General features: G+C 42.7%; 1 protein-coding gene across 3 annotated transcripts in view; it reads left to right on the top strand.

Annotated features, from left to right (window-relative positions):
• The window catches only part of TBX15 (T-box transcription factor 15), a 112,219-nt gene extending 85,572 nt beyond the window's left edge, over window positions 1-26,647 (top strand). For all 3 annotated transcript variants that reach the window (XM_053592749.1, XM_053592751.1, XM_053592750.1), the window contains exons 7-8: window positions 12,436-12,533; window positions 24,258-26,647. In XM_053592749.1, coding sequence (XP_053448724.1) covers window positions 12,436-12,533; window positions 24,258-25,042 — 883 coding nt within the window. In that variant the 3' untranslated portion in view covers window positions 25,043-26,647. The remainder of the gene's footprint in view (window positions 1-12,435; window positions 12,534-24,257) is intronic.
• The last annotated feature ends 993 nt before the right edge of the window (window positions 26,648-27,640 follow it).

The following is a 27,640-nucleotide window of genomic DNA, read 5'->3' as shown; positions in this document are numbered from 1 at the left end:
GATGAGGGCAAGAATTATTGATGCCCTTTTGCAGATGGTACAGATTGATAGATGATATAAAGAATTATTTGCAAACTTTCTGGGGACTGGTGGCTCTGTGCCAGCATCAGGGCCCAGTTTACTACCTTGCAGGCAGCACCTCTTCTGCGCTAACAGAGTTCTTAGCGTCTGAGATGTTCCTCGTGCCTCTGAGACATCAAGTGACTCACGCAGAGGAGCGTGGTTTGATGAGTTGCATATAAATGTGCCCAAAACATACGGATTACATTTCCCTTAAAAACACATGGGCTTAAAAATTAGGGGGGGGAAGTGCTTGGCCAATGTTTTTTGGTTTTGCAGAACACAAAACATTTGTGGAATACTTCAGAGTTACAGAGTTTGCCAAACCTCAAACCAAAACATGTTCAGGTTTGTCGATGTCAATCCATCCCAGTGCGATCCAGAGGCTCAGGAAGGGAGGAGTGAGAGAGGAAAGAGGGGGAGGATACAGCCACCCACTGCTCTCTTCTGGAACGCCTTCCGTGAGGCTCCCTGGGCATGCACTGTCATCACAGTGCACCCCCAGATGACTGATGTGTCCTCTGAAGTGTAGTGAAGAGTGCTTGAGGACCTGTGGCTGAGGACACAGCCTCCCCTTCTCCACATGTCAAGGTAGAGACCTATCCATGGAGAAGTACTCCTGGCTCCGAGCTCCATCCTCTTCTTCTTCCTGGAGGGAAACTAGAGTGACTGGTCTGATTGCTGAGTCTGGGAGAAGGAGCCCAACAGGACTGGCTTGCCTGCAAAGCACACAGCATTCCAGGCTGTCTCTCCACTGTGTGGTAAGCCTAGCAGCAGGGGAGGCCTGAAGCCTGGGCAGTCAGTGTGTTCCAGAGAGTTCTAGCCTGCTCATCTGGTCTCCTCTCCAGTGGTGTAGTCACCAGACAACTTTAGCAACAGTGAAATTGGTCTTTTGGTCTCCATTGTGTTAGGCTTCTGAGTCCTCCTCACAATTGATTCTGACGTTGGGTGAAGACAAGAGGTGATATTCATTGGATTGCCTGGTATCCCAGTAGGAGCCCCGGTGCGTCGTCCACCTCTCAGCTCTGTGGTGTCACCATCATCAGAGCCTGTTCTACTTCTCCTTGCTTCTTTAGGAAGTGGCCGATGAGAGGTGTGGGAAGGGCCCCCCGTCCTTTAGACTTATGGAGCTGCTAATTTTCCATTCCCATGTAATTCTGCCCCTGACCACCAGTGGTCACTGGGAGCCTGTGTGAGAGTGAGTGTGCATGAGCCTGGGAGTGGGTGTCTGTGCTGGCATTGTGGGGAGGAATGATAGACGATGTTTCTCTTAGGGTGGGGACCCTGACAGATTTTGCTTCTGAGCATTATCTCTGCAAGGGGAGGCAAACTGCGCTTTTCTAAGTTGTTGCTGTTTCTAGATTTCTTAGAAATGCTGTGGTCCAAATCCAGTTTTGGGAGAGTAGTCAATATATGTCAAGCCCCGGGGCACAATATCCAGAGTTACCCCTGGGAGATTTCTCCTACCTGGGAGAGAATACCACCTTTCTGTTCCTGGATAAAAGTATTTTTTAAAAATTTATTTCAGATTATTATGAGGGTACAAATGATCAGGTTACATTGTTTCTGGTTTTGGGGGGGTAAAGTTCAAGTTATAGTTGAGCCCTTCACCCGGGGGATATGCTGTGTACCTCTACATTGTGCTCATCAGGCAAGGGATTGCCAATCCCCCTCCCTCTTCACCTCTCCTTCCTCCCTCTTCTCTCCTTCCCACTTGACTTTAATTGCGTTTTTCTCTGGTGTGGGTGTATAGTTGTTTATCTATTGGTTTCATATTAATATTGAATACTTGCTTTTCCATTCTTGTGATATTTTACTAAGAAAAATGTTTTTCAACTCTCAGGGGTCCTCAAACTACAGCCCGCGGGCCACATGAGGCGGTGTGATTGTATTTGTTCCTGTTTTGTTTTTTTACTTCAAAATAAGATATGTGCAGTGTGCACAGAAATTTGTTCATAGTTTTTTTTTTTAACTATAGTCTGGCACTTCAATGATCTGAGGGACAGTGAACTGGCCCCCTGTTTAAAAAGTTTGAGGACCCCTGATAGGTTAATATAAAAGCTGTAAAGTCTCCATATTCTTTTCTGGCTGAATAGTATTCCTTTGGTATACATATACCACAGTTCATTAATCCATTCATATGTTGATGAGTACTTGGGCTGATTCCACATCTTGGTGATTGTAAATTGAGCTGCATTGAACATTCTAGTGCAAATGTCCTTGTGGTAAAATGATTTTTTTTTCTTCTGGGTAGATGCCTAGCAATGGGATTGTGAGATCAAATGGAAGGTCTACTTTTAGGTCTTTGAGGATTCTTCATACTTCTTTCCATACAGGCTGTATTAGTTTGCAGTCCCAACAGTGGTGTAAAAGTGTTCCCTTCTCTCCACATCCATGCCAGCCTCTGCAGCTTTGGGACATTGTCATGCAGGCCATTTTCACTGGGGTTAGCTGATATCTCAGGGAGAATTTGATTTGCATTTCTCTGATGATTAGAGACGATGACATCTTTTCATATGTTTGTTAGCATTCATCTGTCTTCCTCAGAGAAGGTTCTATTCATGTCTCTTGCCCAGTGATATATGGGCAAATCACTCTTTTCTTGTTGATTAATTTGAGTTCTCTGTAGAGTCTAGTTATCAGCCCTCTGTCAGATTTGTAGGACCCATATATTTTTCCCATTTTGAAGGTTGTCTGTATGCTTTAGTTGTTGTACCCTTAGCTGTGCAGAAGCTTCAAAGAAAATGAAAGAACTGGGACTATACCTAACAAAGGATGTGAAGGATCTCTACAGAGAGAAAACAAAACCCTGAGAAAGGAAATAGCAGAAAACATTAACAAATGGAAGAACATATCATGCTCATGGTTGAGAAGAACCAATATTGTTAAGTGTCCTGGGGGAAAGTATTAAAGACTGTCCCTCAGCTTGAGGGATTTTTTTTTTTTTGTCTTATGATCTGTGTTCCTGGGCTCTGCCACCTGCTTAAATGTAAGCTCTGGGAAGACTGTGGCTATAATTTTTTTCTTTCTTTCTTTCTTTCTTTCTTTCTTTCTTTCTTTCTTTCTTTCTTTCTTTCTTTCTTTCTTTCTTTCTTTCTCTTTCTTCTTTCCTTCTTTTGGAAAAACTCTTATTATTATTATTATTTTTATTGTTTGGGATTCATTGAGGGTACAAAGAATTAGGTTACACTAATTGCCTTTGTTAGATAAAGTCTCTCTTATAATTGTGTCCCCTACCCCATTGTATTAGCTCATCTACTGCCTTCATATTAGAATAGAGTACATTGGATTCTTGCTTCTGTATTCTTATGATGCGTTACCAAGAAGATGTGTTCCACCTCCGTCTAGGTTAATATAAAAGATGTAAAGCCTTCCTTTCTTCCTTCCTCCCTTCCTTCCTAGTTATATCTTCTTTAGGTTTCTTCTTCCAGGTTTCTATTGTTAGATTTTTTTCTTCATAGTGCCAGGTATACACAATAAAATAAAATAACCACTTATTTACAAAACAGTAAACAGTGTCAATGAGTGGCAGAGGGATTAAAAACCATGAACTCGAGTGAGAAAGCCTTACCCCAAACAGGGGCAAATCAGTCACAACAGCAGTGGGGAGCTAGTTTTGGACACCTCCTCAGGAGGGAAGGATGGTGAATCTCTCAATGGGCTTAGTTTCAAAGACTAACGCCAATTTTGATTCATGTCTGAGACAGCAGCTGTGAAACGGCAGGTTAGTGTACATGTAGATTAGGCACACACACTTTGAGGCTGTCTGATCTGGCTCTGGATGGGGGGGCTGCCTATGCATCCTGGGTCCCTGGATAAGGACACCCTGTGATTAATTTTGTTGTCTGTGAGCTTCAGGAAAAAAGGGATTCCCAAAGGCTGAGCTAAGACACAATGAGGAAGGTTGCCCTGTAGTGAACTGAGAGGTAAAATTGCATCTTCAGGGATGGACATCCTAACTGGAAGCCCATATCAGAGGGAAGATAAGGCACAGGAAACCAAGGAGATGTGAGTCTTTGCATTGAGTCTCATGGTCGAGAAGCAGCCTCGGGAGGCACATTTCCCCATGTGCCCGGGGAGCCTACCGTGCCCAGCTAGAGGGAACATGGCAATGCCAGACCCTGCACTTCCAAGGAAGAGCCAAGGAGTGGAGGAAAAGAGCATGCCGTGGGTCCTGGAGCCCACATCTGATGTGAAAGCCTTGTGTCTGTTAGGGGTGGCTGCCAAGATTTTACAGAGAGTCCAAGTTAGCTGGGGAAATTTTATGTAATTCCTGAAAACTTCCTCCAAAGCTAACATGTACATAAGAAGAGAGGATTAAATTATGATTTGTCTTGGGAGTGAGGGGTTCTACGAACTTGCATTAAAAGTGCCATGGAGTAAGAGACTGTGGGTTCCCCACTGTCGGCGCCCTGCACCCTGCCTTTGACCTTGGGTTTTACTCTACTCCCAGCCTCATTGCACGTATGACACCTGGATGGGGGACTGTTTCATGTGACATTTCCAGATGGCAATGGTACCCCAGAAGCTGCTGCTGTTGGCACCATGATACGTCCCTGGTAGAGTGGCCCTTCAGTGGCCCAGGGAATTGGTGCAACCTTTTACAAGAGGATATTCTTCTCTATGGAGTCCACCACTGAAGGCCCGAGCAAGGACACTCAAAATTCCACAACTCAGAAACTGTCAGAAAGGAACCAGTGGCAGGCCATGTGTGTTGGGGAGGTTGGTTTACTCAGGTAAGTAGTTTTGATGGGTTGCCCTTCACTAAAGGAATACTAGGATCTGTATGATGAGCTGCAAGTGGAAATGTGAGTCTGAGCTCACTTTCAGACTATTTCAGCATAGTGCTGTGTGCTGGGAATGTGGCTGGCAGTGGTCCTGGGTGCCTAGTGTCCTCCTAGGTAAGGTTTCAGGAGATAGGGGTCTAACAATGGAGCCATTCACTGTGTTATGGGAACGGATATATTTGCTTGCTGAAAGAGGATGTTTAATGAGGTTAATAACCTGAGGGAAGAAATTGCTCTCTAATGTTTGAGAGAAGATATTTGGGAGTAAAGAATTTTTCTGTGACACCCTCCACCCCAAACAGCTGCTGTCCCAAGGCCATGTTTATAGAGTGAAGAATGAATTCTCCTGGGCAGAGAAACAGGACCCCTCTGCTATAGGCCCAGCTCCTCCTCACAACACCCAATGGAAAGATGAGGAATCAAAGTGCCTAATGTTAACAGGAGGAAAAGAAGCTAGACATTAACCCCAGGGCCCCATTTTTGCTGAACTGAAACAGTTTCCTTCAGGAGGGGAAGGAAGAAGGGTGTAGGATGGATCTCAGTCAGAGTCTGTTAGCAGAGTTCTCTCTTGTAACCAAGTAACTCAGATCTCGTCTATACCTTTATCTATTAAGCTAAACATAGAAAATCACTATGCTTATAGGTCAAAAGTGGCAAAATGCCAGCAATTTTGTATAGTTTAACCTCATATATTTATTTCTAGCCATTTACATCTTAAGTATATAATTAATAGTAATAAAATACTTCCTATAGTAGTCCAACTTGCTCATTTTTACCTCTGAGTTAATGGTGTCAGTGCAGTATTTCCCATTTTACCAATGGCGAAACTAAAGACGATGAGGTACTAGCTTTCAGAATTTGTAAATACAACCAATGATGGCATCCGGGGAATGATTTTCCTCTCTCCTATTAGGCCCAGCTTCCCAGTCTGTACAAACCATGCCATGGTCCACCTCTGACTTCCCCTCATTCCTGAAATCTCATTTAGCAAGCTGAGAGCCAAGGGGCCAACCACTTGACTTTTTTCAACCAGTGTGACATCCCAGTTATCTTTTTTGCTTTCCATTTCTGTATTTTCATTTGTTCTCCCTAGAGCCCCTGGCTGTATTTTCCTGGCCAATATCATCCTGCTCTTTTCTGGCAATCCTACTGGCCCCTGTAGATTTTGCAGACCATTTTGTTGTCCCTGGCATGGGTGGCTTCTGGTCTTGAGCAGATCTATGCACGTAATCATCATTGGACTCCCTCTCCAGGCTGCTGCCTTTGCAGTTTGAGGTAGCTCACCCTGTGCTGGACCCCCTATTTACCAGGCTATAGCTGTTTATCAGGTCCCCAGCTTGTGGTCTTCCAGACAGCACTTAACATTTCTTTCTGCCTTGTTATTTGTTCTCCCTCCCCTGTCACGAACCTTTTCCACCATTGTCCTCTTGTCCACATTGCTCTGCCAGGGAAAGTTGGCAATTGTTTTATTGTCTATGGCTCTTGCCCAGGAATGGTGTCATTGAACAGAGTGACGTCTTTTTAATGGCTAACATATTGGAGCCTGCAATATGTGGAAGATAATGAGACCTTCAGGGGCTTGAAGACACGTTTTTGGTTCTTTGAGGGGAGAATGAAAAATAGAATTAGGTACCATACAGCTCCTTCCACATTTAATCCAGAGCCAGAGGTTTGACAAAGCTTTAAATTCCAGTGAAATAAAAATGTGTTCTCCTATTACAGGTCACAACCTGAGCAGAAAAGTTGGATTTCTTTTGCTTGAGTTAGACCAGTGGTTCTCAAACTTTCATTATCTTTTTCTCTTGTTTTGACATATTTTGTCTTTAATCAATCTGCATTTATTAAGTAACAACTAGGAGGAAGTATTATTGTGAACTCCATTTTAAAGTTAGGGAGATTTAGGCAGGAAGAGGTTATGTAACTTGGCCAAGGTTGCACTAATATGCAGCAGGGTTGCAATTTGAACCCAGGTAATCTAGCTCCAGAGCCTGTGCTAATCCATCCCTCATGTGATTTTAATATTACCAAATTAAAGTTAGACCATTCCAGTCAAACACAAAGAAATGTAGTATTTTAGTTACCCTATTTTGTGTTATCATGGGTTTTTATTGTGTTTTTAAGGCAGTGAAAACTCCTCATGGACTGCCATTATTACCAATTTAGACTCCAAGGGAGGAAAGGATTTCCAATTTGGGAATCACTGGATGAGAAATACTTTTAACTTGACTCTAAGCATCTATCTGTTGGCACCTGTCCTTCCAAGCTATTGTAATGCACATCAATGATAGCTTCTTCATCATGTGGATACACTTATGATACCAACTAAAACCAAGTTTTGAATGATGACTTGGTTTTTAGTCTATTTGCAGACTCTGTCTGCAGTCTTTTAGAATATCCCCAGACATCAAATATCCTGGGTAATCTGGATAATTTGATCCGAGTAATTTGATTTCAAATCTTGTAGAGGAGAAGGAAATGTGGAAAGCTTGACATTACCCAAAGGAGCAAAGGCAGTCTGAGAATGTTGAGGTGTGGTAATTAGATCTGAAGGAACAGTATATTCTGGTTCTCTGTCTTTTCAAATAATGATCTGGAAGGGAAGAGAATGGAGATCAGAGACAGCAGCATCTGTGGGCTAAAAACTAAGCATCTAACATGGAGTGAATGTCCATGATGTCTGCCCTCCCCATCTTGTATCCCACACTCCAGTCACATGAACGTCTTTTAGTTTCTAAAGCATGCCCTCTCTTCCATACCTCCAAGTCTTTGCACGTATTTTTAACTGTGCTCTTTCTGCCTCTTGTCTGCATAGAAAATTGCTGAGCTGATTTTAATATTAAATAATTGGCCTCTTGTGGAACCTTCCTTGAGTTTCCCAGGTGTATTAAGTATTCCTTGTTCAACGCTCCGTGGCATCTTGGCATATACAAGTCCAGGGTAGCATTTATTGCATAGCTCAGAAACTAGTCACTTACAACTTGTCTTTTTGTTAAAAACACACTCTTAAAGGGTGACCCTGTGTCTTTTGTGCCTTTATATTTCCTGAACTTAACACATTCTTTTTTTCCTGCTTCGATAACTCCTTTATGACTTCGAGACCTCTGTCTCAGCAGACTTCCTGTAGCTCTCAGACTGCCCTACTCAGGGGTGATGACCAGTGGCCTTATCAACCCACATCATATGTTCCCTTTGTTACCAGTGTCAGCAGCAAATAGTATGGGGAAGAGTCAAAATTAAGAAAGCCAAAACTAAGGAGAAAACAAACAGAAGAAACAAACAAAAATAAACTCCCTGTCTCAAGGCAAAAGAAAATCAATAATACACATTGGTGTGCTCTGCCATAGGGTCACAAATGTTTTTATAATTATTGTGACTATCAAATATTTGCTGAACTTCAAAAGAATGATCTGATCATTGTTTTTGGAATAAGAAGATCGGAAGGAACTTTCTTCACAGTCTGGCTATTTTTCCAAATCAGTTGCTCTCAAGGTGTCATCGATTTGCAGAACTGTTTGGCTTGGTTCCTCTCTTTCTGCTTCCCCTCCTCCTCCCCAAATTTGGCTGGTTTGGCCAATGAGCAGACTGAAAAATCTAAAACAAAGAGGTCTGGAAACCAGGGCAATTATTACAGCCAAAGCACTGAACAAAGGGAGTTTGGACATGGCCTCTGTTGTCACTAGAGCTAACAGGGAAAAGTAAGCAGGAGGGAGACATGGCCAGTTTGGCCGTCTCTGGTTAGAATCTGCAGAGATGACATTGGGTCTCCCGTGTGCAGCAGGCCCATGGAGGCCTGCCACATGGAACACACTAATGGCACGTGGTTACCTAACCTTTTTTTTTTTTTTTTCATCTTTTGAACAATAAATTGAATTTTCTGAAAACTGGAGATAAAATTATACAAAACTAAGTAAAATGATGATGAATAAGTAAACAATGTGTGGCTTAGTATAAACTTTGAACAGACGTCCAAGTGACGGAGGATGTTAATGGGTGGTTGGCAAGATCTCTTGTAAGAGAAGATGAGGTGTACAAATGACTGGTCTTTGCTAGGAGACTCAGATTCTGCTGAAACTCCATGACTGGAACAGAAAAAACCAAAGGAAAATTGAAACCTCTCTGAGACTGAAGTCAAAAATGGAACAAGCACAATCAATTACAGAAACAATTCCCAAATCTCCAATATGTAGCACTAGAGGATTTCTTCTGACTTTGGATAATCTGTTTTACAGTATGTTGTTTTCTTAAGTTTTAGGCTTAGAAAAATAAATGCTGGTTAAACATTTTGTGAAAAATGACTCAGGAACAAAACATTCATTCCTCTGCTTATTAATTTAATGCATATCGAGTGAGATCTTACTATGTAACGGCCTATGCTAGGCAATGGGGCTAGGTCCAAAGCTCTTGGGGTGCACACAGGTTAGTTGTGGAGAGAGATGAATTGTCCAATCTTGCTTTTGCCCTACATCAAATGCTATTATGTGGAACTAATAGCATTTCTAACAATTTGATCTAGCTAATGAAGTTTAATAGGGTTTGAGTACAAATAAAAGATGTGGCATATGATAGACGAACAGGATTACTATTTCTAAAAAGAGATACATACTGAGTACATAAATAGATTAGTAATGTAAATTGATGAGGTCTATATTATCCTATGTAGGATTCTGCATAAGATAAATTTGTGAGAGAAAGATCACAGTGGATTGGTAAGTTTTGGCTAGGCATATGTGGTTTTAGCTATTAATTTTTGGGAGTTATACCCTCTCCCTTTAATTCCACCACCAAAATGATCCTTGTTGTGGAAGACCCCCCCTTGTTGTGGAAGATGGACCATAGGTGTGTTCATATGCGGCCTGTTGTACATTGTGTTTTTAAGCTAGAGAAGGTATTGCCGATGGCAATGTAGCAGATGAAAACCTTTGTGGGCAATGCCTGGCAGTCTCAGTATTTACCTCTTAGTAATGGAACCAGAAGGTGAAAGTCATAACAGAGATTTTAGTCTAATATCAGAAAGAACATTTTAACACATCTATCAAAAAGTCGAATATTTTCCTGGTGAATTACATCAGTAGAGGCTAGATAACCATCCAAGATGGTCTCATAGAAAGCAGAGATGACATCCAAGATCCTTCCCAAAATGTAAACCCATGATTCCATGGGTTGGATTTTAAAATTTCTTAAGTAATAAAATGCTTATTATGCTATATAGAATTGGATGCTTAAATAAAATTATAAATACCTTTGGGACAACCATTTTTCCTCTTATGGAAATGAAACTGCTATGATTTGAGTGTGTCTCCCCAAGTTCAAGTGTTGGAAATTTAATCCCAATGCAATAACATAGAAAGATGGGACCTTTAAGAGGTGATTAGGTCATGAGGGTACCATGCTTATGAATGGATTGATGCTGTTATTTCAGAGAATTAACTAATTATCATGGGAAAGGGTGAGTTCAGCCTCTTCCCTCTTCCCTCTTTGCCTTCCACTATGGACTGACATAGCACAAGGGCACGTGCCAGATTCCAGTCCCACGGTCTTGGACTTCCAAGTCTCCAGAACTGTGGGCCAAATACACTTTTATTGTTTATAAATTGTCTGGTCTATAGTATTCTGTTACAGCAGCACAAAATGGACCAAGACAGAATATAAAGCTCATTTTCTATTTATTTAATAAATAAAATACTGGCAGTATATTGATAGAGTATTATTGAAGCTTCATAGTCTTCCAGCACCTTATTATGAACTAAGAAGGGAATGTTCTTTGTCCTTGAGCGTGTCCTCATCATTGATACATGTTCCTGGGAAGAATGGAATAGGAGGTGGAACAATAAAGACCCTGCCATTTGCAGTGAGCCTCCTGTGCCATTCAAAGGAATCCTAAGATGTTCTGGTGGATGGCCAACATTCCAAAACAAAGCAGTAAGACCTAAGCCTGGCTTCTCTCTCTCTCTCTCTTTTTTTTTTTTTATCCACCAAGGCTCAGCATGGCTTTATCTGCCTAACTCCCTTATTATTCTGAACTCCCTAATTGCCTGGGCTCTTTCTCTCCACAAATAGTTCCATGTACTGTATTCAGCATTAATTTAGAGTGACTATGTGGAGATGTCTTCTATTCCTACTTCTAACAGATTAACAGCTAATAAACACCATGCACCACTCTCTTCTCTGAACCTCTTCTTAAAATACAGAGTTTGGTGTGCCAACATTGGCATATTTAAAGGCTCCAAGATTCCAGGGAAGACTTTAGAAAGATAACTGTGGAGTAAGGCCTGTTCAGAGAGAAAATTTCCTAACACAAAGAATCAATCGGTATATCAGCAAGCTCATCTGAGAAGAACCTCAGGGGATCTTCTAGTCATTTATAAGAAAAGAATATTTGTTCTCATTGAAAATAAAACTTTTTACTTTATTCTTGGTATGTAAGGCTGAAGAGAATGCTGGAAATGTATTACCTAAGGAAAGGGACAAGCAGCATAAATTTCATGGCAAAAAGGCAAGTTTGTCTGCTTCAGGAAGGGACATCATACCACCATCCAGTGACTTTGTGATAACAAGACTTAAGCCACCTGCCCCTTCCCTCGTCTTCCCACCTTCCCCATGGTTCCTGCTTCCACTCCCTCCACTCAGAAGTGAAGTAGCTGGTTTTGAAGTGAAGTCAATAATCGTGTTTAAAGCTTTCAAGAAAGATCCAACTGGCACCTTGTTTTGAGGATATGGAATATCAGCTAGAATACACCAGAGCTCATCTGAGTGATTATGTGAAAGCGATATATCTCAGTACCCCATATATACAGCACAGATGTAATTAGTTGAAGCATAAAGCAGACAGTGTGCACACAGCCCAATTTATGGAATTTCCAATTCCAGTGAACCAGAGGCTTAAGGGAATGTGCTTGTAAAATATTGGATATTTCCCGAAGTCTAACAGCTTGTGACTTTCAAAGACCAGCTTGATTATTAGGTTGCAAAAATATAGATAAATATTTAGAGGAATACATTGTTCTTTTCCCAAAGATACAATTTCTAACACCAAGCCTTTCCCGTGCCTTCAGGTAGCTATTTCTTATTCAGTAGAAATCCAAGTGTATTTAATTGCTTACTTTTCTTTTGTTGTTGGCCTTCTCATCTCTTGTTGACTTAAGAAGACTTAAAGCCCTTGACTCGTCACCTCCCTGAGGTGTGGAGTTGCTGCTGGGACAGGCTGTGTCACTGCCCTGTGGTAATGATTGTGACATTGTCCTGTGCTAGATAAACAGTCAGCACTCCGCTGCTTGGTTGTGCTCATGGTGTTAGTGGCTTTGACCTTTGAGGCCTTTTCATGGAGACCCAACCATCTTTGGAGAAAGACCAGCATGAAATTCCATTATAGTTTTAGATTTGCTTGCAGATAATCCAAATCGGATTATTAGGTTCTTCCTCCCACAATCCAGCATTATTTGTGCTTTTCTAGACTCAGTGACTCTGATGCTGACATCACTCAGTGTCTACGTTTATGTCACTTGTTAGACAAACCACCTCTGGGTCTTTACAAAGTACATTTCTTAGGATTATTTACAACTTTCTTCTTTGCGGGCTTTTCTTTCTCCAGAACTGGACTTGAAGCCATCATGGAGACTTATGCATTCTGGAGACCTCCTGTGCGCACACTTACCTTTGAAGACTTCACCACCATGCAAAAGCAGCAAGGTAAGGCCCTGGGGCAAGGCCTCTGCTTCGTGGTAGGACTGAGGAGGGAGGGAGGGCTAAACTAAATATAGCATATCTGACCCCCGGCCAAGATACGGATTATGCCAATTCTCTTGGAATGAAGATGACTTGGTAGCTCCATAAATAACTAAAGCATCACCACTTGAGCAAACAAGCTGGTTCCAGATGCAGCTTTTCATCTGATACTCAGAATTCTCTCTCCCTTCCTAAGAGCATGATTATATATTCATAATGATGATGGTGATGAAATTATTATTACTAAGCATTCTCATAGACTTTGCTATTTGAAGAGATCTTCATAATAACTTTGGGCATTCTTCATGGCAGCCGTATACATTTTTCATTCTAGTTTTGTAGATAAGGAAAAACTCAGCTCTTAACTATGGGAATAAATTACATCAGGGCTCATGGTGAGGGGTGGGAGAATATATAGAGTTTTCGTGAGGGTTAAATGAGATTCTGCATTTAAAATCCTAGTAAGCACTTAATACTACTAGTTAGTGTTGTCTCTGTCACCATCATATTCAACCCCATCTGTCCTTGTTCATGGAAAGGGAGATGGAGGGGGACTTGGAATGTTGCCTTTCTGAAGATCAATTATTCACAACATGATTAGACTATTCCTTCCTCATCATGGGGATCTGGTGAGGTTAAGTGATACAGAATGTCCATCTCATTAACAAATTGCTCTTCATAAAGCTGTGATTAGAAGCTGCGTCCATTATTATTTAGGGTGTTCCTACTGACCTTAGGCCCTCGTGGCCCTTAAGAGGTAGAAGTTTTGTGGAAGTAAGGAAAATCTGGACCCTCACCTGTGATGGTCTCTATGTCTCTAAACCTGGGACAATTTACTTTCACTCTGAGTTGCCGTTTTTTTAACCCACAAAAGAGGGATAATTTTTTGTAAAGCAAGTTATGGAAACATGCTTCATAAACAAAAACGCATCACACAAGACATCTGATTAAAGTGAGCTCTGAGGAGCTTCTTGCTTATCTGCCCTTGATTTACTCATTGGCCTTTCAAGCTCTAGCTAAGCAGGAGCCTGGTAGGAGAAGGTTGGGGGGATATTGCCAGTTCCTATGAGCAGGCATTGATGGTAACAATTGTGTTTACTGCTGTGTCCTCAAGATCTACCACAGGGCTGGCACCCAGAACGTACCTAATGGTGTTTGCTGGCCCTGTGGCTCAGGTAGGCTGGATTACTGCCAGGTCCATCTTGGATATGGATGTGGAGTGACCATTGGACATGGCAACCTGCACTGCCACACACATGGGGTCATTGGGCAGGCCTAGGGGGACCTTCATGAACTGCTTAGGTGGTTGGCACAGTAGGTTTCAGGGTACGTCTACTAAAGAATAATCAATGTCATCAATACGAAGGCTTATTATTGACACTCTGAAAACCAGGGTTTAGAGAAACTGAACTTTTAACATATTTCAGCGATCCCATTTTTTTATTGGCAAGGAGGAAGAGCTTGAATTATTGGATACATATGGTGGTGGGGCAAAGTTAGAAGCAAAGCCAAGACTCTATTAAAATAGTTTAATTGGAATATATTTTTTAACTATGCACTGAACTTGATCCAGATTCTCATTATTAAAAAATATGTGGCTTGGTTTCTTGACGTTAACAAAGGATGTAAAAGCAACACACCCATTCTCCCTTCCCTTAACAACTGCTGGGTAACTCTGGATAATGTCACTCATAAAATGAAGAAAAGAAACAGAACTATCTGTGCTGAATGCTTTGTGTTGAGCCTTTAGTGGAAACTTCAGTGGCAGACTGATTTTGCAGTATCAGTCTGCAAAATATCAGCAGCTCTAGCACCATGCCTAAGAGTCAGATAATGTCTGATATACTCAGTTGTCCCCCTTACCTCATTGCTTTAAACACATGAGTATCTGTCACACCAAAGAGGAGGTCCTGGACAGTTTGTGTTGTTGCTGATGAAGGCTGGGCTCACAGTTCTGCTCGGATGAGGGGAGGAGGCCTCCCTCCTTCCACCTTCCTGGTATTGCTATTTCTCTGTCATTACGACTTGCCTGATGAGAAAATTTCAAAGGAAGGACTTAGGTATAGGCCATCATTTTGTCAATTCTCAAATCCTTCTATCTAAAAAAATATTGACTCTAGGGTGGCGCCTGTGGCTCAAAGGAGTAGGGCGCTGGCCCCATATGCCGGAGGTGGTGGGTTCAAACACAGCCCCGGCCAAAACTGCAAAAAAAAAAAAAAAAAGAAAAATATTGACTCTAATGTTCTACATAGTTGTTTACTCTTGTATAGAAGAATGCATGGGATTCTTTGACACAAAAAGAAACCAAGTCACGAAGTCGCCTGGTGTCAGATCTGCAGTAAGTGGTGGCTGAACGGAGTGGAGAAGGACGGGACACTTTCCTTTCCCCAAGACCATGTTATCTTTCTTCATTCTTGCTTATGAGAGCTTTAATTTTCCTTAGAGAATTCAGTTTACTTTTCCTATTGATGGTTTATTATTCAACAATTTGAGCATTAACTGTAAATAGATCCGCATTTCTTTTTCTTTTTTGATGAAGCCAAGTGTATGGTCTTATCTTTAGATGTCTTCATTTAGAATCAGCAAGGATGTTTATATGTTTGGGGAGTCTGGAGGGTCAGGAGATAACAATTTTATTTCAGGAATGGCTTCCCCTTGAAGAAAGCTAGAGATGGAGGGAATGAACTAACCAATAAGTTATGAAAGGGGGCAAGGTGACTGGGGCCACACAGACACCGGAGGAAGAAGAAGCTCGGTTACAGCCAAGTGCAATGCCATCTTGTTGCTGTTCTGATGGATATCCTTGATTAGTATGTGTGCCATAAAACTCAAATATAAAGGAGCTATTTGTATGGACTAAACTGAGAATGATTTATGAGCAGTAACTTCAAGTTATTTGACATCTGTGGTGCCAAAAGGGACTATTCTGGACCAGTGACACTAGAGGTGGCACTATGACTACATGTGTGAAAATAAGGAGCCCTGCCCTTACAGAAGCCCTTCCTTCTCCTCAAGCACTAGCAGATGTCCCTACAGATCTCCTTATCATTTGCTGTTTCAGTGTTTGTCAGGCTGTTGCAGTTAGAATCAGGAGGGTCCCCGTTGATGACTGGATTTACACCAGTAGGACTTACAATGGTTAGAGGTGGGTCAGTGAGAGGGATCAGATACTAAACAACTCATACTAGTAAAATTCCGGGAAAGGACAATTCAGTGCACACTAGCCTTTGAACTACTCTACTCTGACGATCAAAACATCCAACTTACACAGATTTATCACCGAGATGAGGAATGATGCCATCTATACAGCTTGCAACTGAATAGTCACACAGAAATTTTTAAAGCTTTTATTTGTTTTAGCCATGGAATGACAAGATTTAAATTCTGCAGTATGGCACAGACTGTAAGAATGAGGAGCTCTTGATGGGCTGGAAAGTACCTCAATTCAATCCATTACAGCAAACGATAGTTGAGTAAGTGTTCCAGTTTGTCCCCAAAGTCCCTTATGCTCGGTGTGAAACCTGAGTACATCCTCTCTCACACAGCCCTGGTGCCCTCTTTTAGGAAAAGCAGACCACCTTCCACTGGACATCCAGATGCTTCCATCCCCACTCCCACTTCCCACCATTGACAAGTTCTTGAATCTGCCCATATCTCTAATCTCCTGTCACTTTCCCACTCTAAGCTGACACTTCTCACTTGAGGACTATCATGTCCTTTCCAACTCTACTTTCCCCTCCAAGCCATTCTTTACATAGCAGTCAGAGTCATTTTTTAAAAACATACATCTTTTCACATCAATATTCTAACCCCAAATCGCTTAAAACCCTTCAGTGGACCCAGTTTGCTTTCCCTTATGAAAGGAACATTCCTTAATTGGCTACTCAACTTTGCATGTTCTGGCTTTTGCTGCCTAACTTCTAAAATGGGGATAAAAGGGTGGTGCCTGTGGCTCAGTGAGTAGGGCACTGGCCCCATATGACGAGGGTGGCAGGTTCAAACCTGGCCCCGGCCAAACTGCAACCAAAAAATAGCTGGGCATTGTGGCGGGCGCCTGTAGTCCCAGCTGCTTGAGAGGCTGAGGGAAGAGAATCGCATAAGCCCAAGAGCTGGAGGTTGCTGTGAGCTGGGTGATGCCATGGCACTCTACTGAGGGCAGTAAAGTGAGACTCTGTCTCTACAAAATAAAATAAAATGGGGATAATAGCAACGAGAATTAAATAAAATAACGTATGTAAAGTGCTTAGGAAAGTGAGCACTTCCCTGTGATTATTCGTAGTACTGCTGGCGTCACTCCTCTAGCTGTGGCTGGTGCCACCTTCCCTCCTCCTCTCTGTTGTTTAGCATCATTCCTGACACATCCACTTCACAAAGTGACTCCTTCTGGCCACGTGTTCCTTCCACTCACAGGTCTTCTTAGTTATTGCCACCTGCGTCTGAGGTCTCAGCTTAGCTGTCACTTCCTTAGGTGTACTATGCTCTTGTTTATTTTTGTCATTCTTTCATTAATATCTCTCATGCACAATTTATCACCATTTTTTCCTTCATGATTAAATCTCTGGGTAGAACCATTCCCGGGTTGAGTTTATATAGTTGGTACTCCAAGTAGCAGTCAAATGGCTGCATAAACTAGCATCTGCGTGTTCTGCAAAAATTCCTCAGATGGACACAACTTTAGGCTAAAATGTGAAGGACAGGGAAATTGGAAAAGAAAAAGAAAGGAGAGAAAGACAGTCACCAGGAAGAAAACAAGGGTTGTAAAATGATAGTAAAGAGAGTGTCCAAAAATTCTTAAGTAAAAAAGACAGGATATCAAGGGGTGAGGGAGATGATTTATGGTCTCAGGTAACCAGGTATTGGTACATATGCTATGGGGACTAAGTATGAAATAATTAAGAATCACTTATTCACCCTCTAGTTGATCAATATTAGTGTTTTTGCCTTCCTTTGTTTTATTTTTTGCTATCATAGGTAATGCTAAGTCTTCTTGGGACAGAAATAGTGGCAAAAGTAGAAAATTAAAGCACTATTCCTGTTCAAAAGAAATAAATTCAGTAGGAGGAAGAACATGGGTATCACTATTAGGAAATCTACAAACTCCATTTAATGTTCTTCTAATGTTATTCTCACAAAATCATTCCACTGTTATTTTCCTGCCTTTTTTAAATATACTATTCCTTGTCTTGGCTAACCCATCTCATAAGCCCATTAGGAGAATAGCCACTTGCACGTCGCTGGCTGCCCCTCTCCTGCCTTCTTGCCATCTGTGAGGTTATACCTGGTTTTTGAAATGACCTGCCTTTCATGTTGCTGGCTGCCCCTCTCTTACCTTCTTGCCATTTGTGAGGTTATAGCTGGTTTTTGAAATGATCTGCCTGTTTAGATTTCCTTTTGATGTATTTGTGCATTTCTTCGCCCTGAATTTTTCAAAATCTTTTTGAAAAGCTCAGCAGCTATTATTTTTCTATTATCTACATTATATGCTTTTGTTGTCATGAAAGCTAATATGAAAAATCATCTTTTCAAAGTCCCAGCATTTCCCTTTGTTATTAAGCCTGTTATCACTGTCAGAAGGAGGCCACAGTGGCTGCTCCTTCTACTTATTTAACAATGTCAGAAATTATACATTTTTGAAAGTGAGGTCAGCATCTTACCAGATCTCCTTCTGCTGAGCCAGACATCTATCCAGACGATGGAAAGCCCTTGTTACTACCTGTAGGTCATCTCTGATATTTTAGAAGGTATCAGTCATAACTTCCCTCTGACAAAGTGGTCCATAGTTTCATTTCAGTCTCATTTCCATTTCTCTCTCCTCCATCTGTACACTGATATCCTCAGCTTCAGATTCATCTGAAGTAATTTTACTGGAATTACCTGTAGAATTAGAGAGAGAGACAGAGAGAGAGAGAGAAGGAGAGATAGAGAGATATGGAGATATATCAGTTAGGATTCCTAGTGTTGTAAGTAAAATAAAACCTAAATGGCAAAATAAGGAAGAAACTCATTGGCTCATGACACTGAGAAGATTCACATATCTGATTTTAGGTAAAGCCTGATCTAGGGGCCTGTAAAGGATCATGGGTCTGGCTCCATCTCTCAACTTTGTCCTCCTCCACGCTGGCTTCCTTCTCAGCCTCTTCATGGCAGTAACATGCTGTCAGCATCCCTGGCCCTACATATTTTAAGTTTATATCTGATGAGAAAGGGCAAGCACCTTCTCCTAAGACTTCCAGCAAAATCTCAGAGTCTCATTGACTCTGATTGAGTCACCCCTGAACCAGGTACTGTGGTGGGGGAAATATGATGCTTTTATCATCCAGGCCTGAGTCCCTGCCTTCCCTGGTGAGGGGTGAGAGAGGGAGAAGGGTGTTTTCCAGAGGGGAAACTGAGTACTGTTTCCAGAGCGAGGCAGACAGATGTACATGACAGCGAGGTAGTAAGACGAGTAGCAGAGAAAACAAACGAGTTAATGGAAAGTGAAGAAGTGAGGGCCCTCTACCTAGGGAATGTGGTAGGTGTAAACTAGGGCCATCTAAGATGCAAAGTGATTCAGAGCACGAGGACCAAGGTGATGAATGAGAACTGGGTGAATATATTAAAAGCTATTTTAAAGGGAAGGAGTTTGTATCTATGCATACCTTTAAATTTTATAGGGAAGGATGCATTAGGAATCTTTCTAAGATTGAAACCACACAATTCCCATTAGTACTATAATGTTCGCATTTGCATTATGAGAAGGATACTCATCTCAACCAAAGAATGACTTAGTTGAGCCGAACAGTGCTGTACTCATTAAATTGTATGGCTTCTAGGTTTATTCCCTGGGATAAGTTTAGAGGCTTTCAAACAGGTGAAAGCCTCTTACCTGTTTGAAAGCCTCAAAGAAGGCTTCTCAAAGATACACAGTGAATCAGCACTGCTCAGGACAGGAGCCATGGAGTTGTAGGAGAGAAGAATCTGGCTTGTGGAATTAAATAATTACATGGAAATTTATTCTTTAATAGCCCAGATGGGGCTTTGTCTTACTGTTTTTCAATTTTGGGGGGGTGGTGGTGGTGAAAAGGCACAACAAAATAAATCCAAAAGGAAACGGTATGTGAAAGCCCCCATAGGACAATCTGGAAGTGATGAATTTAAAGATGCAGAAGTCAGCAGGTTTGGTATTCAGGATTTTCACGGTCACATTTAACTTATCTTCATGGTACACAGTAAATTCTAGGTTATTGTCCTCGTATGGGATCACTGCGAAACATGGATTCTTTTTGGTTGTTTTGCTGTTAGCCTTGAATATTGGTGCAAGTTAATGTCACATATGAATTTTAATGTGTGTGTCCTCACTTGGGTCTGGGAGTAAAACAGCATTTGGAGAGTGGGGACTGTGGGAGATTGGTCCTAGAACCGAAATGTTCCTGAGAGTTTTAAACTATTTAGGGGACTTCATTTTAATCTCCTTTTGGAAGAAAATTAAGACCTTTCACAACAGTGGGAAAGAAACAAATCTACCTGTTTGTGTTGTCAGTTGCACTTTGCTGGGCTTGGGGAGGCGTGGAGCCATGGGGCAGCCCACTTTTATCCTGGGCTGGGGGGAAGGAGAGACAGATAGTTCAGAGAGGAACCGGAGTGGGCTCAAACTTTGGGAATATGGCCCAGGGGGCCCATAGCTGCCATTTAGCCCAAGGCTCTGTCATACACGGCTAGCCTGTAACATTGAGCACACACACAGCAGTTGTGACGTCATGTTCACCACCCTGGAGAGGCCAGGATGGTCAGCTCGTAGACAGAGGCCAAGGCCTGAGAGCTGTCTGCATTAGAACCCAAGTGCCCCAAGAGTCCTTTCTCTTTCTTTTATTCCTTCTTTGTTCAGAGAAGAGAGTGTTTAATGCCTATATGTCAAGTACCATTACGAGCACCTTGTTTGGTCAAGTACCATTATGACCATCTTATAATATGTATAATATCTCATGTGTTTCTCAAAGCATTCCTACCAAGTAGATATTACAACATTATTTATATGGTTAAAGAACCCATGGCTTGAAGGTTCTAACTTGCTCAGGTCCCGTAGGAAGGATGGTTGGGATTGAAACCAGGTGTGTCTGACTCTATAGTCTGCACTCATCTATTAAAGACTCTTAGAGAACGTAGGACCTGGCAGGTACAGACAGGAGAAGGCGAATGTGGGGGGTTACTTTGCTTTGAGAGGCAGCTCTGACCTTTCCGTGCTGGTCAGGCCTGGCCTCCTGCTTCTCCTTGGTTTCTCTGTGATGAAATGCGCAGGGAGGGTGGGCTCCCTCTTGTGCTTATTTAACACTTGGCTGGCACTCCCAATATTGTTTAACAGCTGACAAGCTGTTAGATCATAAGAGAATAAAGACTTTTCAGTATCTCAGTGTGCTTCTCTGCAGAATGAATACCATAGCCTTTTCTCTCTCTCTATGTGGACCTTGAAACATAGCTATTATGTATGTTGAGCACTTTAAGTGCACGAGAGCATTTCTTCAAAGTGAATGAAAGCAATGCGATCTTCTCTTGGACAGACCTGCCCTCTCCTTCAAACACCAGTTCCCGTGGAGGCTCCCACCCCCTGAAGCTCAGCAGGCCACCAAGTCTCATTTTCAGTGAATGTTATTTAAAAGCCAAAGCAAGCTGACTACAAACTTTTTAACATGTGCCTCTCGTCTGCTCAGCAGAAATCCCTGTAACTTGTTAATAGTTCCCTTCTTATTTTTTTTTGTAGTGAAACCAATTGAAGCCCTAAATCAGTACCATTCATTCCATCTTGGGCCATCAGAGAAAATCATTTAGAATTGTAGCAAGTCATCTGCTCCATCTTGCACTTCCTGCTGCAGGGCTGGGGCCGGTGCCTGCTAGAACGTACCTATAACAGGACAACACAGCAGATTGAACAGGTGGTCTCCTGGGGGACTACATAAATACCAAATCAGGGCGAGCAAGAATAGACTTTCAAAGAGAGGAGACCAGATACACACCCTATAAAACACAAATCTCTTTACAGCTGGAATCAGGTTTCTCTGTTTGTGCCACATCACTTATTTCAGTGAGGCTCATGGCATTTAAAGTGGAAAAGGGGGAAAACGTGTAGGATGCCTCAAAGAGGAACCGCAGGCTCACAGTAAATGAATCCCTAGGTTTTCTGCAAGGCACAGGAGGCTTGGCCATTCAGCTTTACAAAAACAGGAAGCTTTGAGATATTTGTCCTCCTCCTTCTAGAATCTTCTCCTTCCCGAATTTCTTCATCATATTAAAATGATTCCTTGGAAAGTACTTGTAAGTTGGCCAGTACACGCTGCATTACTTTAATCCTTAGACATAGATTTAATTCTGAGAAGGGCATAAACTGGGTCCCATTAGTTCAAGGCCCTCATGGTCATGAGCTGTACAAAGGTCGATGGGCTTTGGCTGCGTCGAGTGCTGGGCTCTCCCCACCATGGCCATCTGATGGCTGGCTTACCCAAGTGGTAGTCACAATGTTGGCCTTATTCCAAATTGTGGAATAAAGATCTTTTTCTTCTTTTAAAGGAATTTAAGTTTTGAGCTAGAAATGAGCAAGGACAATTTCCTAAAATGTCTTTAAAGTGGAGGAGATAATATTAGTCAGGTTTTGAAAAATTTAACTGTGATAGGAACCAAATTCCTACTTCTACAGCTATTATAGTATAATAATATTTGACTTCTGTAATACAATTATCTAAATCTGTGGGTGTAGGCTGAGGCTTTCATTTTTCCTGTGAAAAATTAACGTTAGGTTCCTCTTTGAGGCATCTATCTCTTAATTTCCACATCTGGCCCACCCCTCCGTAGCACGCCATGGCTGGTCTCTTCGTACACTAGTATCTCTGGAATCCTGCTGGCTCGCGTGATGTCCTCACAGATGAAAACCTCAGTCCTGCTCCTTTCCACTCACTTCACCCATTCATAGTGTTCGGCTTGTAAAAGCTGCAATGTGAGCTGTGGGCAAACTAAAGGTGCCACGTGCCTTGGGGGACCACAAGTCTCAGTAATTCCAGGCAAGTTCCAATCTTGCTCTGAAGGCAAGAATTCCATTGTGGGAGATTCCCTATGGAAGATAAAGCAGCCACTCATTCTAGAATTCAAACAAAGGGCTCAGCAGCTGGGCACTCACCACGGCCTTTAACTTCCACTGGGTGGGAGAGGAAGTGGATACTCCCCTGCTGCTTCCAGGAATGAGGAGGCTCGTGAAGGTCACTTTGGGTCTTCTTAAACAACCTAAGAACACATCTGAAGTAGCTCGTACTGAACTGGCCTTCAGTCTGTTGGTATATCATCCACCAGTCTAACTTCAACATTCACTTGGCAAAAAGTCAATTCTTTCAAATACAGTTCAGGCCTTTCACCTAGTGTGGTCTCTGGACCATCGCCCCAGAACCTGTTAGAACTACCCTTCCTCAGACCTACAGACTCAGAAGCCTTGGGATGGAGTCAGTGATCTATGTCTTAGCAAGGCCTCCAGCTGACTCTTGTGTACACTCAAGTTTAGGAATCATTACTCTGGGTACTTAGAGATGAGGAATTTGGGTTTTATCATTGGTTCTCAACCCTGAGTCCACATTAGAATCGTTTAGGCAGCTTTAAAAATAATACTAACATGGAGGTTCCCTGCCCAGAATCCTCATCTAGTTTGTCTAAGGTGCTTTCTTGGAAGATCAGCATTTTTAAAAGTTGGTGGGTCCTCTCTGTTTGAGAACCACTGATCTAACTCAATTTCTCTTCTATACATGAAGAGTTTTGTAGCCTATGACCTGCAGAGGGTAAGTGATGTGTCCAGGGTCACCTGGGCGATTGGTGTAGCTGAACTGTGAGTAGAATCCAGGTCTCCTGACTCTCACATCAGTGGAAGGCTTGTGTGGCCCCTTGTGCTCTCAGGCTCCAAAGTCTCCACTCGCAGTTTTTGTTCCATTCTTTGAGGGTGGGAAGGATCTTATAAAGGGAGATCAGCAGAGCCTCCGGATCACAGTGGTCTCATCTGGGGTTAGCTTGGATTTCTTCTGACCAAGTTATTGTAATTGTGTTCCAATGCCTTACATATAACACAACTGCAACCTTCCTCCTGAGAGCCTGTTCCCACCCCACCTCTGGGGCCCCTCTGCTCTGCCCTCACAGCTCTCGGCCCTGACTTGGCACCCTGTCCCAGATCCACTTCCTCTGAAATTAGTATATCTTACATTTTTTGTCTGGAAGACTAAAAATTGCAAAATAGGCAAGAGACCCTGATTAAAATACATACTCAGTGCGTTTGCCTTGAGAAAAGTTGAGCTAGTGGATTTTACCACAGAGGTCTTATTAGAAAGGGACTTTGATGATGAAAAATGGCAAAGTGAATATGGGAAGGTTTATTACTAGTTTTTAAGATAGGGCTTACTAAAGCTCTCACGGAGACAAATAAAAAGAGGTGGTGTTAATTTTTGTTACCTTCTTTGTCCTTCTATTTGGAGAGAGTGCGCGTGCGCATGCCTGTGTCTCTCTGTGTGTGTTTGTGTGTGCACAGGTGGAATCACTTAACACAAGTTGACTAAGCTAAGAGATGATGGTTCTTCAGAAGTCAGCCCATCGTGGACCTCTGAAGGCACCTCCTGTATGGCTTGCCCTTGGCTAAGACAGACTCACCTTCAGAGGCCTCTATTTCAATGGTTTTCCTGTTTTATTTTTCAGGGGGCAGCACAGGCACTTCTCCAACCACCTCCAGCACAGGGACACCATCCCCTTCGGCTTCTTCTCATCTTTTATCCCCATCCTGTTCTCCTCCAACCTTTCATCTGGCCCCCAACACATTCAATGTGGGCTGTCGAGAGAGCCAGCTGTGTAATCTGAACCTCTCCGATTACCCACCTTGTGCCCGGAGCAACATGGCCGCCTTGCAGAGCTACCCGGGGCTGAGTGACAGTGGCTACAACAGGCTCCAGAGTAGCACCTCTTCAGCCACTCAGCCCCCCGAAACCTTCATGCCTCAGAGGACTCCATCCCTGATCTCAGGAATACCAACTCCTCCCTCGCTGCCTGGCAACGGCAAGATGGAAGCCTATGGCGGCCAGCTGGGGTCCTTCCCCACCTCGCAGTTTCAGTATGTCATGCAGGCCGGCAACGCTGCCTCCAGCTCCTCCTCGCCACACATGTTCGGGGGTGGCCACATGCAGCAGAGCTCCTACAACGCCTTCTCCCTCCACAACCCCTACAACCTGTACGGATACAATTTCCCCACCTCCCCCAGGCTAGCTGCCAGCCCAGAAAAACTGAGCGCCTCTCAAAGCACTTTACTCTGCTCTTCTCCTACCAATGGGGCCTTCGGGGAGAGGCAGTACCTGCCGTCGGGGATGGAGCACGGCATGCACATGATCAGCCCTTCCCCCAACAATCAGCAGGCGGCCGGCACTTGCGATGGCCGGCAGTACGCGGCGGTCCCGGGCTCCTCCTCCCAGATGTCGGTGCACATGGTCTAAAGGCCAGGCCAAAGCCACGGAGTCGATGGCAGGCAAGGCCCCGAGTCTCCGTGGGCAGAGCCTACTCTTATGGAGCCCAATGCCTTTGGAAAATAGGAACTGTGTATTTTTTTTGGAGGAGGAAAACACATAGCCAAGAACAACAAAGACACCTTTAAGCTGCTGAAGGATACTTGGGTAGAATCATCCACAACTCAGTGGCTATTCTCCTGCCTTCCCCAACTTAGTTTTATAAAGCCTTGTCTGCTGCAGAGTGGCCTTGGAAGAGACTGAATAATCATTTCATAATAACATTAAGGGAGATGCTTTTTGTAGCAGCCACGAAAAGTTACACACACCCAGACCGACCTGTACACACATGCGTAGATATTCATACACCAACTCGGACGTGCATGAACACGCAGCACGCTGAGCTGACTCTGAACTGGGCGAACTCTGTGTGCCCCGAGGCCCAGCATGGGTGCTTCCACCGAGAATTTGTCTGTGTCCGATTCTAGATGGACTGGGCCAGCAGTAGCTGCTAGCCTTTCTCCCCTGCAGTTTCCCGGTTTCTGAAATGAAACGTGTATCCTGGCAACCCCTTCCCCATCGAGGAGGGTGGAAAGACATGGACTGCAACTGGACTTGGCTCCGGAAGAAGATTCCTTTTGAACTTTGGCTTTCTTCTCTCAGTATGCTGACCTTGACGTTCCTGGTGGTGCTGTGGAAAGAGGGAGCAAGAGCAGCTGAACGATAGAGAGAGAGAGAGAAAGAGAGAGAATAGTGAGTGGGAGAGAGGTGCAGAGGACGACTGAGTGAGGAAGTGTGAGCAATGATGAGGGTTTTAATTCACCAAGGAAATTTGTTTTGAGTTTGTCTCCATCCCCCAGTTTATGGAGAGGGTCATGGGTTACTGAGGAGCAAACCTCTCTGGGACCCTCAAGGTCAGGGCACTGATGAGGGCAGGTGAGGAATGCCATCTCATCCCACAGCCCCTACCAGTGCGACCCAGGACAGAGCTGCACTAGGTGGGAAGTGCCCATTTCACAGCCATGCAGCCTGGCGGGGAAGGGAGATGGAAGGGTATGAGGAAGGAAGAGTTTTATTATCTTGGCAGATGATACCGAGAGCAAAGACATGATCCTGACACCTGATCTGGAAAGCCTGCCCACCAGCTCCTGTGGCAGGGAACCCCTCTATGGTCCAGGGAATTGCAGATGGGTCTTCTATACCTTTCCACCTGCCCTTGGATCTCTATTTTTATCAAAATAGTTCATTGCATTTTGAAGTTTTGGTTTTTTCTTTGTTTTTCCCTTCAGATCTTTTAATGATAAGAAAACAAGTGAAGCTTGGTGCAAGCTACAATTTTTAAATGGTGTGGAAATGCAAATAATACCAAGTAAAAGAATACAGATATATTAAGATTTTTGGTTTTGAGGTGTTGTAGATAATTGTATTTATATACCTAGTGGGGAATCCAATATTATGAATATTAAAAAGGGGGCAATAAAAGGGTTATGTAAAATATGTATGAAGAAAAGGTGTATAAAAATTTGCCCTTATGCACGGAACTCTGTTTCTAAGTGCCAAGCACAGAAGCCGCTAAATAAAACATTTGCAATTGTTTTCTGCACATTTGTTCATATAGAAAAATTAAATAATAGCCTTATGCATTTTCATTGTGCTTTGCAATTAGTAGAGAACATTCACATATGTTACTCTATCCTTATACAAACTCCGTGGAGTAAATATTATCATTCTCTTTTTATAAGTAGGAACTGCATTCCAGAGGGATTGGGTGAATTATACAGGATCATATAGCCTGGCAGAAAGGGAACTAGGACTTGAAACCAGGTCGTCTGACTCTATTGAGATGTTTGCTTTCACATTAGAAACCCGTGTGAGTTGTCACCTGCCACCAGACACCAGGCCATGCATTTCACGTGATTATTTCATTCACTCACAATTCTCTTTAATGAAAGAGTGAAAATTTATTATAATTGGCATATTGATTACATTCAAAGGGCTGTTTATTAGGATTATTTTTCTAGAGGCTAAGATGCTCCACCCTTGATCAGTTTTCTTAGGGAAAGGCTGTTTTGTTCATCTTCACATCCTCAAGGCCTAGGACAGTTCCTGGCCTGTGGTAGAATCTCAACACATGATTGTTGAAATTGTCTAGCAAAGACATCTTTGAAGGATAGTGGAAAGTGGGTGCATGGCTGACTATCCAAGTTAAAGGCACCTAAATTAACACAGATGTACTGTTCTTCATACATACAGTATTCTGTGATAAATTATTATAAAATTAACTTAAATAGAAGCTAGCAAACTTCCATTAAGCATTATAGAAGGTAAAAATACATGCCATGGTTTCTTTCTTGAAAGGACTCACTTTTGAGGTAGTCATGCACATATGATAAAGGGTCTGAAAGTTCAAAGAAGATGTTTAGGGTAAGAAAGTGAGGTTGATTGTCTTGTTAGAGACGTTGGAACTTTCACTGGGCTTTGAAGGATGCTTAGAATTTTTACAAAAATAAGGAACAAAACCAGCACACTGTACCCCATAATTGCATTAATGTACATAGCTATGATTTAATAAAAAATAATTAAAAATTA

Source organism: Nycticebus coucang, chromosome 5, assembly GCF_027406575.1.
Source record: "Nycticebus coucang isolate mNycCou1 chromosome 5, mNycCou1.pri, whole genome shotgun sequence".
In the NCBI taxonomy this organism is placed as follows: domain Eukaryota; kingdom Metazoa; phylum Chordata; class Mammalia; order Primates; family Lorisidae; genus Nycticebus; species Nycticebus coucang.
Note: the sequence above shows the minus strand (reverse complement) of the source record. Positions and strands in the feature narration are given on the sequence as shown.